The sequence below is a fragment of the Abramis brama genome, assembly GCF_963993115.1.
Source record: "Abramis brama genome assembly, chromosome: 5".
In the NCBI taxonomy this organism is placed as follows: domain Eukaryota; kingdom Metazoa; phylum Chordata; class Actinopteri; order Cypriniformes; family Leuciscidae; genus Abramis; species Abramis brama.
Window position 1 is genome coordinate 22,160,687 of NC_139967.1, and position 11,621 is coordinate 22,172,307.

Below are 11,621 nucleotides of genomic sequence, written 5' to 3' on the forward strand. Positions count from 1 at the left end.
TAGCTTACATACAGCTTATAAACCGTCTTCATCTGCTTATAAACAGACCGTTTTGCGCTTCCGGCAATGTCGGGGCGTCATCTTGTACAGTAGATGGCGGTAATAGGAGTGAGCAGCCAGTAACAAGTAGGAGTAGAAGAAGAACGCTCCCGTGAACTCTCGTCAGAGGCCCACATTGAAGAACACTAATAGTTGGATAAAGTCGTTATTTTTGTTGTTTTTCCACACAAAAAGTATTGTCGTCGCATGATAAACTTAATGTAGAGCCACTGTAGTCACTTGGACTATTTTAACGATGTTTTTAATAACTATTCTGGGCTGGCGAGTTTGGGTCCCTCTGAAAGCCTATGGAGGAGTGAGAAAGCTGTCAGATTTCATCAAAAATATCTTAAAGGTAGGGTAGGTAGGATTTTTATAAAAAACTTTTTTTCAAATTTGTTTAAACTGTCTTTATATACCAATACATAATTAAAATGTAAGTGCTCTGAAAAAGAGAGTTTAAAAATCGAGAGACTGTAGACCTTTTAATCTGCAATAAACACAGCTCATTATTTCCATCCGGGACAAAACAATTGATTGGTTTGGGCGACTGTCACTCACTCTCGCAACCAAGGCTACCACCACTGTTGCTAGATCTGTCCATATGCGCGCGCACCCGTTTGATTTGAGGGGAGTGCAAGAGAGACGCGGAACCTACGAAGAGTAAAATTATGGCAGAGAAAAAGAGCATTCAAAATTCAAAGCACCTGCATATGCAGTCAGCGAAGGCAAACAAGGCAAAAACTACTTCCTCGGACCCTGGTTGCCCGCACTCTTGAACGACCTCCTCTGCTTCGCCCTCGACCCCGGACCTGTCCTTGAACCGACGATGCGGTACTTGTCACCGGAGTGTAACGTTAGTCCTCATCAGAGTCAACAATGTTTTCATCATGTAAACTCTTACATGCAAAACACCGTATATGTTATGACTCTTACACGAAATTCACCTTCATCACAGTTTAACTGATGGTAATGGAAAAATGTGTATCAATGCAACCTGTTTTTAGCTTTGCCTTATAAATATAGCTCATTACCTATAGCCTAAATATAGCTCGTTACCTATAGCCTAAATATAGCTCGTTACCGAATCAAACAAAATATATTTTAAACTTTACCAGTATCGATATGCTAGCTTGATAGTGAGTACTAAAAGCCATCTTATTTGTTTATATTTATAGTGATAAAGTTAGGTATTTTATTACATGTGATTCTGACATGATGTCACTGCATGCACTGCGCTCCTTCCTCTGCACTCGTCTCAGGTAAATAAATGCGTCTTCCTGAGCCTGAGCATTTGGCGTCGCGCGTTCATGTGTTTTGGGGGCGTGGCTTTGGAAGGAGCCCAGAAGGGAGGGGGTGGAGTGAATGGAAATAATTAGCTGTGTTTACAACAGTCGTGAGAGGACTACAGACACTCGATTTTTATACTCTCTTTTTCAGAGTACTTATATTTTAATTATGTATTGGTATATAAAGACAGTTTAAACAAATTTGGAATGTTTTTTTTTTTTTAGAAAAATCCTACCTACCCTACCTTTAATTTGTGATCCGAAGATGAACGAAAGACTTACATGGTTGGAACAACATGAGGGGTAATAATTTTGGGTGAACTAACCCTTTAATGAAAAAATGTCACCAATAAATCACAGCCAATTTTGCAGGTAAAAAAGAAAATGCCCCTCTAGACCCAATGTATGTTTTTATGTCAAGTCTGTCATTATAAAGAAAATCATTTCAGCTCACCAAATTGGCCAAAATGACTTTGAGTGGCAGGAAGTGGCGAGACGAGTCCAGGAGGATCCCTCGATGGGCAAACCGTGGGAAATCTGAGATGACTGTCTTATTGATGTTGTTCTGTTGAGAAAACAAAAAGATGCTTTGATTTGAGAAGAGCTTAGACGGATCATAGTTGACATTAATTCATACATAAAGTCTTAATCAAGTACAACAATGCAGCAAATAAGGGTTTGCTTTGAACTTACAACTCCATAGTCATCCTCATAGACCAACTGGCTGAATGTTTCCAGTCCTTACAACAATAAGCATATGAGGAAGTTACACATTGAGGAAACCACACATGATGATAAAACATCTTAAATGAACAGGATATAAAGACTACAGTCTCTTCTTCTCATAATTTATCATGTTGGGATCACATAGAAATGTAATTGAACTGCTATCTTATGGGGTTGTTAAACGTGATAAGCTGTGCCTGTGACAAAAACAATTTTCAGCATTCATTACTCCAGTCTTCAGTGTCCTGGACATGATCCTGAAATCATTCGAACATGCTGATTTGGTGCTCAATAAACATTTCTTTGTATTATCAATGTTGAAAACAGTTTTGCTGCTATAAAGTTTTTGTGGAATATTCTGTCTGATTCACTGATAAATAGAAAGCTAAAAGAACACCATTATGTAGTTTCGCTTACCTCGCAAAGCTCCCCATACATTAGCAGCTTTCAATACAGCAGAGGGCGCATCAACTGACAGCTCATCTACACAAAGAGAGCAAAACTTTACAGTTACAAAGACAACCAAAACATTCACTGACTCACACCCAGTTGATCACAACACAATAAGTGATTGTTGACTTTGATAATGCAGTTTTGGTTACACTTTATTTTAACATGTCTTTGTTACACTGTAAATATACATTTAAAGTACTAAGTAATATTAAGTAACTACTTTACTATATATGTTCTTGTTATAGGATTAGGGTTTGGTTTATGGTTAGTTGCACGTTACGTGCAGTTACTGTGCATAATTTACAGTTATTACTAAAGTAACTACATGTAACAATCACACCTTAAAATAAAGTGTTTCTTTTTGGTAACATATTAAAAAGAAAAACGTAACAAAATACTTTGCATTGGTCAAATGTTACTACATCTAAAAAGATCCCGTCGCGTTAATACATTAACCAGATTACAACTCCGACAAATTATTGGATTTTCCCCTCTTCTATTGGATTAACGTTAGAGAGCATTGAGGTTGCGGTGCTGTGGATTAGAGGCGGAAGGGAGAAGAGCTCACATGACTCGTCGGTTTTCAGACTCGGGTAACCGTCGCACTCCGGATCAGCTGCTGTGATCCATACCGTAAGCTCCACAAGATCGGAATCAGACGCTTTCTTTCGGCCCTTCTCGTGCTTCTTCAGTTCGCCAAACATGTATTCAAAATATCTGAAAGGCAAATGGTCAGTTCATGAACCCAAATCGATTGCTTACTGTATGTTTGACGTGGTGGGGCGCGCAGAGTGCTATAAATACTCGCGTGGTACTGTACTTCCTGTTAAAACTCAACATTAGCGTCTTTCATAACACAATGTCAGCATAAATATAAATGAGATATGTTACAGTACCTGCGAAATGCATTCTCCAGTAGACCGCAGCCCGGTCCGGCGGAGGACTCTTTCGCGTGGACGATCTGAAATCTGGCGGGGCTGAGTTTGAAAGCGACGGCGGACGGCTGGAATTTCTGCGGTAGCGGCCAGAGAGAGATTTCATCCAGCGCTTTCTGTTTTCCAACAAAGTCGCCGAAGAGCCAACCGTGGCAGACGGATACCGCTAAGAACAGCGGCGCAAATTTGAGCAGAAAGTACATGGCTGTGCTGTCAGCTGACTTCTGCTTCCAGTCTGAGGAGCTCAACTGACGGGTTTGTGTGTGGATGTTGTAGTAGGGGCGGCGTTTACCTCAACTAACTCAAATCATGGGACCTAATTCGCCACACCTCCCTCGGTCTTTAAAGAACTACTACACATAACCAAACCTCACTTTTATATCTGTATTTGTACAGAGCAAAACGAGGGTGAGTCATACTTATTTGTAGGCTACAGCAAAACTGTAAAGTGAAACATGCTTCAGCTTGTAGTAGATGAGCTCACGTCAGCAGGGAAGATACCCCTTTGTCAGCAAAGGCACTCTTTATTTATTTACTTTATTGTTTCATACAATGCGTGTCCGATATGAATAAAACACTTTGAAATTGTCAAAATTTTCAAATTATAATTGAAAGGATTAGGCTATATGGAATTTGAATTTAATAAAAACTAAAAATGTCTTTTTTTTACAGTAGCTACTTAATTTTAAATGTCTGAAACCTCAAATAGCCTAAACATTATGTGGTTAATCACATTGGTGTGCCCCAACCATAGACTGTAAAAAAATATGGACGTAGTGTCCGTGACGTCACCCGTAGGTTTCTGAAGAGCATTTTTGAAGCCTAAAGTGGGCGGAGCCGGTGTGATGAACAATCGGTCCGGTGTGGTGAAGTATCCGGTAACTCTATAGTGATGGGTCCGGGCTTAGGACCCAAGCAATCCGATTGGTTCAAAGCACGTTTTATGGGTAATCGCTTTAGTGCCTGGTTATAAATCATACAAAATCACTTTATTATAGAAGACGTTTGTACTACGTTATAACGAGTCATCAATGTATTTAATGTATTTTACATTATACGTTTCATATACTAGTATTTAACCGAAGCTATAGATTGTGAAATTAAACATTTCTCGTTGTTAGTGTGTTTTTTAGTTAGCTTAGATAGTAGCATAGCATACAGCTAACGTTATCCGATGATCGTGCTATGAGCTTTACCTGATATTACCAGGCGGGAAGGAAGTCGACCGGAAGTTGAAGCCGGCCGCGTGCCACCATCTTGTAGCAGAACTTCACCTGCAGTTAGTATCCCATTGACTCCCATTCATTTTGGCGTCACTTTGACAGCGAATAACTTTACATCTGAGGCGTTTGAAGACTCCATTTGTCCATTATTTATTTCTAAAGAAACACGACAATGTATAAAATGCTCCATTACCTTGTAGCTTATGTTATGGCCCCGTAGAAGCAGTTTTTGTAAAAGTAGGCTAACGATTGCGTCATAACCACGCGACTCTCTGTCGCACAGTAGAGAGATTACCGTATGGACGGGAGGAGAAGCTTGCGGGCAATCGGGGGGACGTGGAGGCAAAATGACAATATAATTAATCAGAATACCTAGCAAAAGTTGCTCCTGCTCCAAGCTCATGTACAGCTCCTACTCACACTCTCCGTCTCTGCAAGATTCAGAAGGGAATGATTCAGATTTCTCTTGGCACAGCTACTAGAAGACAGACGGGTTTGTTACGTGGTCCGTGTAACGCTTTGCTCGGTTTGAGTCTGCGCGTCAGGAAAGAAAGTGCTAAGAAATCGCTAACAATGGGCTTCACTTGCAGGCGGGAAGGAAGTCGACCGGAAGTTGAAGCCGGCCGCGTGCCACCATCTTGTAGCAGAACTTCACCTGCAGTTAGCATCCCATTGACTCCCATTCATTTTGGCGTCACTTTGACAGAGAATAACTTTACATCTGAGGCGTTTGAAGACTCCATTTGTCCATTATTTATTTCTAAAGAAACACGACAATGTATAAAATGCTCCATTACCTTGTAGCTTATATTATGGCCCCGTAGAAGCAGTTTTTGTAAAAGTAGGCTAACGATTGCGTCATAACCACGCGACTCTCTGTCGCACAGTAGAGAGATTACCGTATGGACGGGAGGAGAAGCTTGCGGGCAATCAGGGGGACGTGGAGGCAAAATGACAATATAATTAATCGGAATACCTAGCAAAAGTTGCTCCAAGCTCATGGACAGCTCCTGCTCACACTCTCCGTCTCTGCAAGTTTCGGAAGGGAATGATTCAGATTTCTCTTGGCACAGCTACTAGAAGACAGACGGGTTGCTCACGTGGTCCGTGTAACGCTTTGCTCGGTTTGAGTCTGCGCGTCAGGAAAGGAAGTGCTAAGAAATCGCTAAAAATGGGCTTCACTTGTCTCAATTGAGATCCAATGGGGTCGCTGTGTCCATTTCTTTTACTGTCTATGTTCACTTGTCTCAATTGAGATCCAATGAGATGGCTCTGTCCACTTCTTATACTGTCTATGGATATTACTGCACTGATACTGCCTTACCGTATCGCGAGAACAGATTTAGATCAGGCATACTAATTGGGTCCTAAGCCCGGACTCATTTCTTTCTTTTTTTTCTTTTTTTTTTTCTTTTTTTTTTTTTTGCATTTTCAAAATTACAGAGTTTGATATCAAGTTCTTGATACAAATCTTATACACATTTTCACATTTGGTAAATATAACTTGAAACAACAATAATTTGAAAAAAAAGAAACAAACAAAAGATAAAGGCGCATCACACACATATATTAAATTAATTTAGCAACGATACAGATCTTTGGGCTTTTTGATTTTTTTAAAAACTTTACAGATTCAAAATACATTTTAAAGGCTGCTTTAAAATGAGCAAAGTTGGGTTTTGAGTTACTCCATTTAGTTTGATGAATATGAAATTTTCCTAATAGTAGAAACAAATCGATAACATAAATTTTTCTTTTAGAAAAGTTCATTTCCCGGACTCATTTCTTCAGCCGGTGTGGTGAAGTATCTGGGGCACGTTCAAGATCAAAACGGTGCGCAACGTTTTGCTACGGTTTCCGGGTTGAACGTCATGTTTCCTGGAAACGGCGTGCACCGGTGTGCAACGGGGTTTGAGATACGTTTTCTCTTGTTTGGTGGGTGTGTCAGAACTGCAGTCCAATCAGCAGCAACATGTATATAAAGCACGCGGTGTTAAAGTTAAAGGGTTAGTTCACCCAAAAATGAAAATTCTGTCAGTAATTACTCACCCTCATGTTGTTCCAACCGCGTAAGACCTTCGTTCATCTTCGGAACACAAATTAAGATATTTTTGATGAAATCTGAGAGCTGATCACTTCTCCATAGGCTGCTAGGTGGCCGAAACTTGCTGGCCCAGAAAAGTTATTAAAGAGATCGTTAATATAGTCCAAGTGACTACAGTGGCTCAATCTTAAGTATATCAAGCGACGAGAATTCTTTTTGTGCGCAAAAACAAACAAAAATAACGACTTTATTCCACTATTCGTTTCCTTCTCTCTGGGCCTCTAGTTGGTTCACGTAGTGTTTTTGCGCAGCGCGTCTGTTACACGTCACCACGTAGGCTCACTATTGGCCGACGCTGGTCATGTGTGTGATGCGTGATGACGTGTAACACAGACGCGCTGCGCAAAAACACTACGAGGCCCAGAGAGAAGGAAATGTAAGATAAGCTACGTCAAAATAAGCTACTCTATTGTCACCTGCTGTCTACAATCAGTAATCACAAATACTCTAGTATCACCAGCTGTCTACAATCAGTATCAACAAATACTTGTAGAATTGAAAATAATCCAAGATATTTTAAATGAACAAAGATATTTGCTTGACTGTTTTTCTACCCCCTCTTTCTACCACAATGACCATTTGGAGTTTCTAAGGCACAGAGGGGCTGATAGTGATCTAGGCCTGCAGGCCAAATGTTTGTACTTTGGGGGTCGATGAATTGTCACACCTTTAGTACAGTGGTGGAAGTGTAATTATCTGATTGGTCAGTTTGAATGTCTCACAGTTGGGTTTTAGTCACATGGTCAGGAAAAGGATAAAAGATGGTTGAAACTGTTGCTCTGGCTTTTTGATGCTCTGGCTCTCTTCTTCTCTGGGTCCCTTTCTTGGGGGCTGTCTTCTTATTCTTGGGGCTCTCCTTTTGCCTCCTCTCTCTCTCTCTCTCTCTCTCTCTCTCTCTCTCTCTCTCTCTCTCTGGTAACATTTTACATGCTGGGTAAGATTAATGGTATAAGTTATCATCATCTCATACATCTATTTTGTAACTATTTTAAGTGTAACCATAACCATATTTTGTCATTAAACATTTTCAATTACAACTAATGTGCTAACTAGTTTTGATTTGGTATTGATTTTGAAGTGCTATATATTGCAATACAATATCGTCACTCTCTATAGCAATGCTCTCCCACAAATATTAAGCTATTGTAACTGCGCTTATTTCCGTCGTTGGTATAAGTGGCAGTGGGTGGAATAGACAAGAAATGTGCAGTTTTCTACCATCTTGCTAATAACGTTTCTTTAGTCATTCGGCATTTCTTGCAGCTTGAACCACTGCAGGAATCCACCCTTACATACTCTAGTATCACCAGCTGTCTACAATCAGTAATCAACATATCCCAATCAGCACGAAGGCAAACCATATATAATCACAGTCAAACTCACCTAAGGATATTCTACAGTCTTCAGAACAGGTTTTGCCTAACAGCCGTCATGTCGGAGATTGAACTCTTCCTACTTCTACTCTCAGGACTCTGCATCAATTCCAGCCACCCCAAAGAGCGCCATTACACCACCAGGTGGTCGCCAGCCAATCCGCGCCGCTATCCATACTCCAGAACGACAAAGACAGCGCTCACCTCCACCAATGAGACGCACACCTTCTTCCTCATCCTCATCATCCTCCTACTCACTGGCCCAGCCAACCATTCCTCCAATCGGGAAATGGACAGTGTTAGGTCTAAGGCAAGCTTTGACCAACGCGGACGTCCATTACCCTAGATGGATGAATAAAGCCGAATTATACCAATTATACACTAACCTACAGTCAACGTGCGCCCCCTTTTAACCCTCATCTCCCTCTAAGGTCTCCAATAAAGCGACAAACAAAACCAACAAAGGTAAAACACCACGTACCTCCCAAATCCAGTATTCCTCCACAGCAAGACTGGACCACTGTCGATCATCAGGTAGGGGCAGTGCGCCTTCAGCGAGCCTGGCACAGGCCCCAGATTCCGCCGCCGCTAGACCGCTGCCCTCTCCGCCTTCTCCTCAGCATCACTCATTACCGGTCACTAACAGTGACCGTCTTCCCTCTAGCGTGAGGTTGCCTCTGCTAACGGGGCAGGCGCAACTTGTTGTTACCATCCCAAATTCTCTCCATCGTTCGTGGCCCGCGGCTCCTGACGTGAGGTTGCCTCCGCTAGAATCGCGGGCCCGGACAACTCTCCCTTGTCCTTCTCCTCCGGCTACCACTAACCCTTTTTCCCAGCTGTGGCCTACAGCAGACCCTAGTGTGAGGATGCCTCCGCTAGCGGCGCAGGCCCAGTCGCCTTATTTTCCACCTCAGCTTTCTCTCTCCTTCCCGGTCGCTTTCCAATCTCCAGGGGCCGTCGCAAACGCAAGACCACCTCTGTTTCCCATGTCGGCCCCGGATTGTCTCCCCCAAAACGCGCTTCCTCAAGCAAAATCACCATTTTCTCTGTTTACAGCAACTCAGATGCCCATACCTCCAAACGCCATCGCTTTGGAACCGCCCCGTCGCCAGTAACATCCGAGCGCAGATTCTATTTTCCAAGCCTTTTCCCCCAGAACTCTCCAATCATATTTAACAGCTTGGAGATGTTTTAAAACCTTTCATTTAATTTTTAACCTACCCTTCCCGGTTTTCTCTCTGCTCACAATTACATTGTTTGTCTCCTACCTCAACACAGCAAAAAACCTCCAAGTTGGTTCCATTAAAGGCTATTTAAGTGGAATCCAATTTTTCCACAAATTAATTTTCGGCTCACCCTCTCCTGCTTTAACAAACTCACAGACATCACTGCTAAATAAAGGCATCCAAAAGACCCATCCTACCCGCCCAGACACCAACCCCTAACGCTGGACCTACTCACCAAATGCATCTGTACCCTCCGTCTAGGCTACCATTCTATTAACACAGCTTGCACACTGGACGCAATGTTCATTTTGGCTTTTTTCGGGTTTCACTATTACCTCTAATTTTAACCTAAAAATTCATCCCACCATTTCAGATTTATCCTTAGTAGATGACGAAACTATCTCCTACTTTATCAAACAGAGCAAGACAGACCAGTCCAAAAAAGGCCATTTCATTTATATTTTCAACCTTCATTCACCCATCCAACCTTACCAAACCCTATACAATCCTAACCTTCATTTCAGAAATTCAACAAGTAAAGACACTTCAGACCCACTTTTTATAAACGAACTCCCGTCGGACGCCGCAAAAAGCCCTCCCAATCTAATATAATAAATAAACGTCCACCTAATTGTCAGCGGAAGCTTACCCGTCCGATCGCAGCAAGTATTGAACTCCCGTCGGACACCGCACGTACATCAGCCCTATTATTTCTATTTTGGGGGGGTACAGTTCCTGGCTGCTGTCCGAATAAGCTAATTTTGCATTTTTGGGGGAATACTCTGCGTTCGGCCCAATTACCAAGATCAGAGCCCTCTCCCCGGACAGCACGCCAAATACGTTTAACAATTTAATCTATCCGACTTATTTGTGTGAACTCGTGAATTAAATATGTTAAATAACACAAATAGGCCTACATGTAGCCTATTTAATCTCACTTTATTAACCAATGTCTTTGCTCCTGAATTTTCAATGATCCAATTCAGCCATACAAATAAGCAAAAATGACTTTAGATAAACCATATTTGTGTTTCTTTTTTCTTCCTGTTGCTTAAGTAAGTGTAACTAGGGGTGTGCATTGGCACTGCCCTCACAATTCGATTCGATTACAATTCACTAGGTAACGATTCGATACAATTCGATTCTACGATGCATTGCGATGCATCAAAATTCTACTGCACACAACAAGGCAAATTTTTCATCAGTCATGAGGCAATACAAGCAGTCAGATATTGAACAACAGATTTTATTGGCTGCTATGTGTGTATTTTCACTCTCCTGTATCTTTGACATAAATGTCATTAAAATAAAATTGAATGGTACAGGGTATTGGATATGGCATTTTCAAACCTGAAAAAGAAAAGATAAATCACTGCTTTCAGTGCTTTGAATGAGAAATGTTTCTCTTCTCTCTGCTTGAGAACCATTTGAAATTAAATTTCAACTTTATTGTCCAACTCAAGGCCAGAAAATAAACAGTGTAAGGGTGTAACGGTTCACAAAATTCACGGTTCGGTTCAATACGATACACTTGTGTCACGGTTCGGTACGTTTTCGATACAGCAAAAAGAAAGAAATGCCAGAGAAATTTCCTTGATTTTTTTATTTTTTATTATTATTTTTAATTAAAACTAACATCATAAAGTATGACATTTTTTTTCTTTGAGCAATGATGGAGCTATAATTGACTCTTCTTAGGAGCATATAAAACAAAACAACTCCTTGAAAAAAATTAAATGTAATATTTTGTGCTTATAAACAAATGTTAATTTTAGTTCAGATTAACATTTGAGGGCAGCAATGTTATTCATAATGTCGAAATAAATCCGACATAACGTTACTTGAAAGCATTATAGCCTACTATGCCTGCCAAACTTCCAAAGTTGCAGTTAGTGTACAGTAAATCCATGGTGAATATTGCAGATCTGTGGACACCGGATAGTTCATTCATGTCACAATGTTTCTTCCTGGTTTCCACGTCAGCGCTGTTTGATCCGTTAATAACGGAGAAATGTGAATGTTTCTCACTAGATCTCGCAGCGATGTTATTACTTTAGTGGCGAGTTCAAATGCTTTCTTTACTGGATCTCTTAGCGCTGTGTAGTATAAGATCGGCCCGCGCTGCTTTGGTCCAAACTGATAAACAGTCCGTCACGAGTAGCTCAGTTTCGTTCCGCTTACATTGCGTTTGCCATTTGATGTTGTGGTCGCACCAGCGTATGAGCGCGCTTACATTTGAAATAACCGTTCGGT

At 41.2% G+C, this 11,621-nt stretch overlaps 1 protein-coding gene across 2 annotated transcripts in view; it reads right to left on the reverse strand.

Annotated features, from left to right (window-relative positions):
• Positions 1–3,725, reverse strand: part of hexb (hexosaminidase B (beta polypeptide)) — a 15,697-nt gene extending 11,972 nt beyond the window's left edge. The window contains exons 1-5 of one of the 2 annotated variants that reach the window (XM_084114068.1): positions 3,404–3,725; positions 3,076–3,224; positions 2,472–2,537; positions 2,022–2,068; positions 1,783–1,893 (exon numbers count right to left, since the gene is read on the reverse strand). In XM_084114068.1, coding sequence (XP_083970194.1) covers positions 1,783–1,893; positions 2,022–2,068; positions 2,472–2,537; positions 3,076–3,224; positions 3,404–3,645 — 615 coding nt within the window. In that variant the 5' untranslated portion in view covers positions 3,646–3,725. The remainder of the gene's footprint in view (positions 1–1,782; positions 1,894–2,021; positions 2,069–2,471; positions 2,538–3,075; positions 3,225–3,403) is intronic. The other variant, XM_084114069.1, reaches the window with a different exon arrangement.
• Between the last annotated feature and the right edge of the window lie 7,896 nt (positions 3,726–11,621).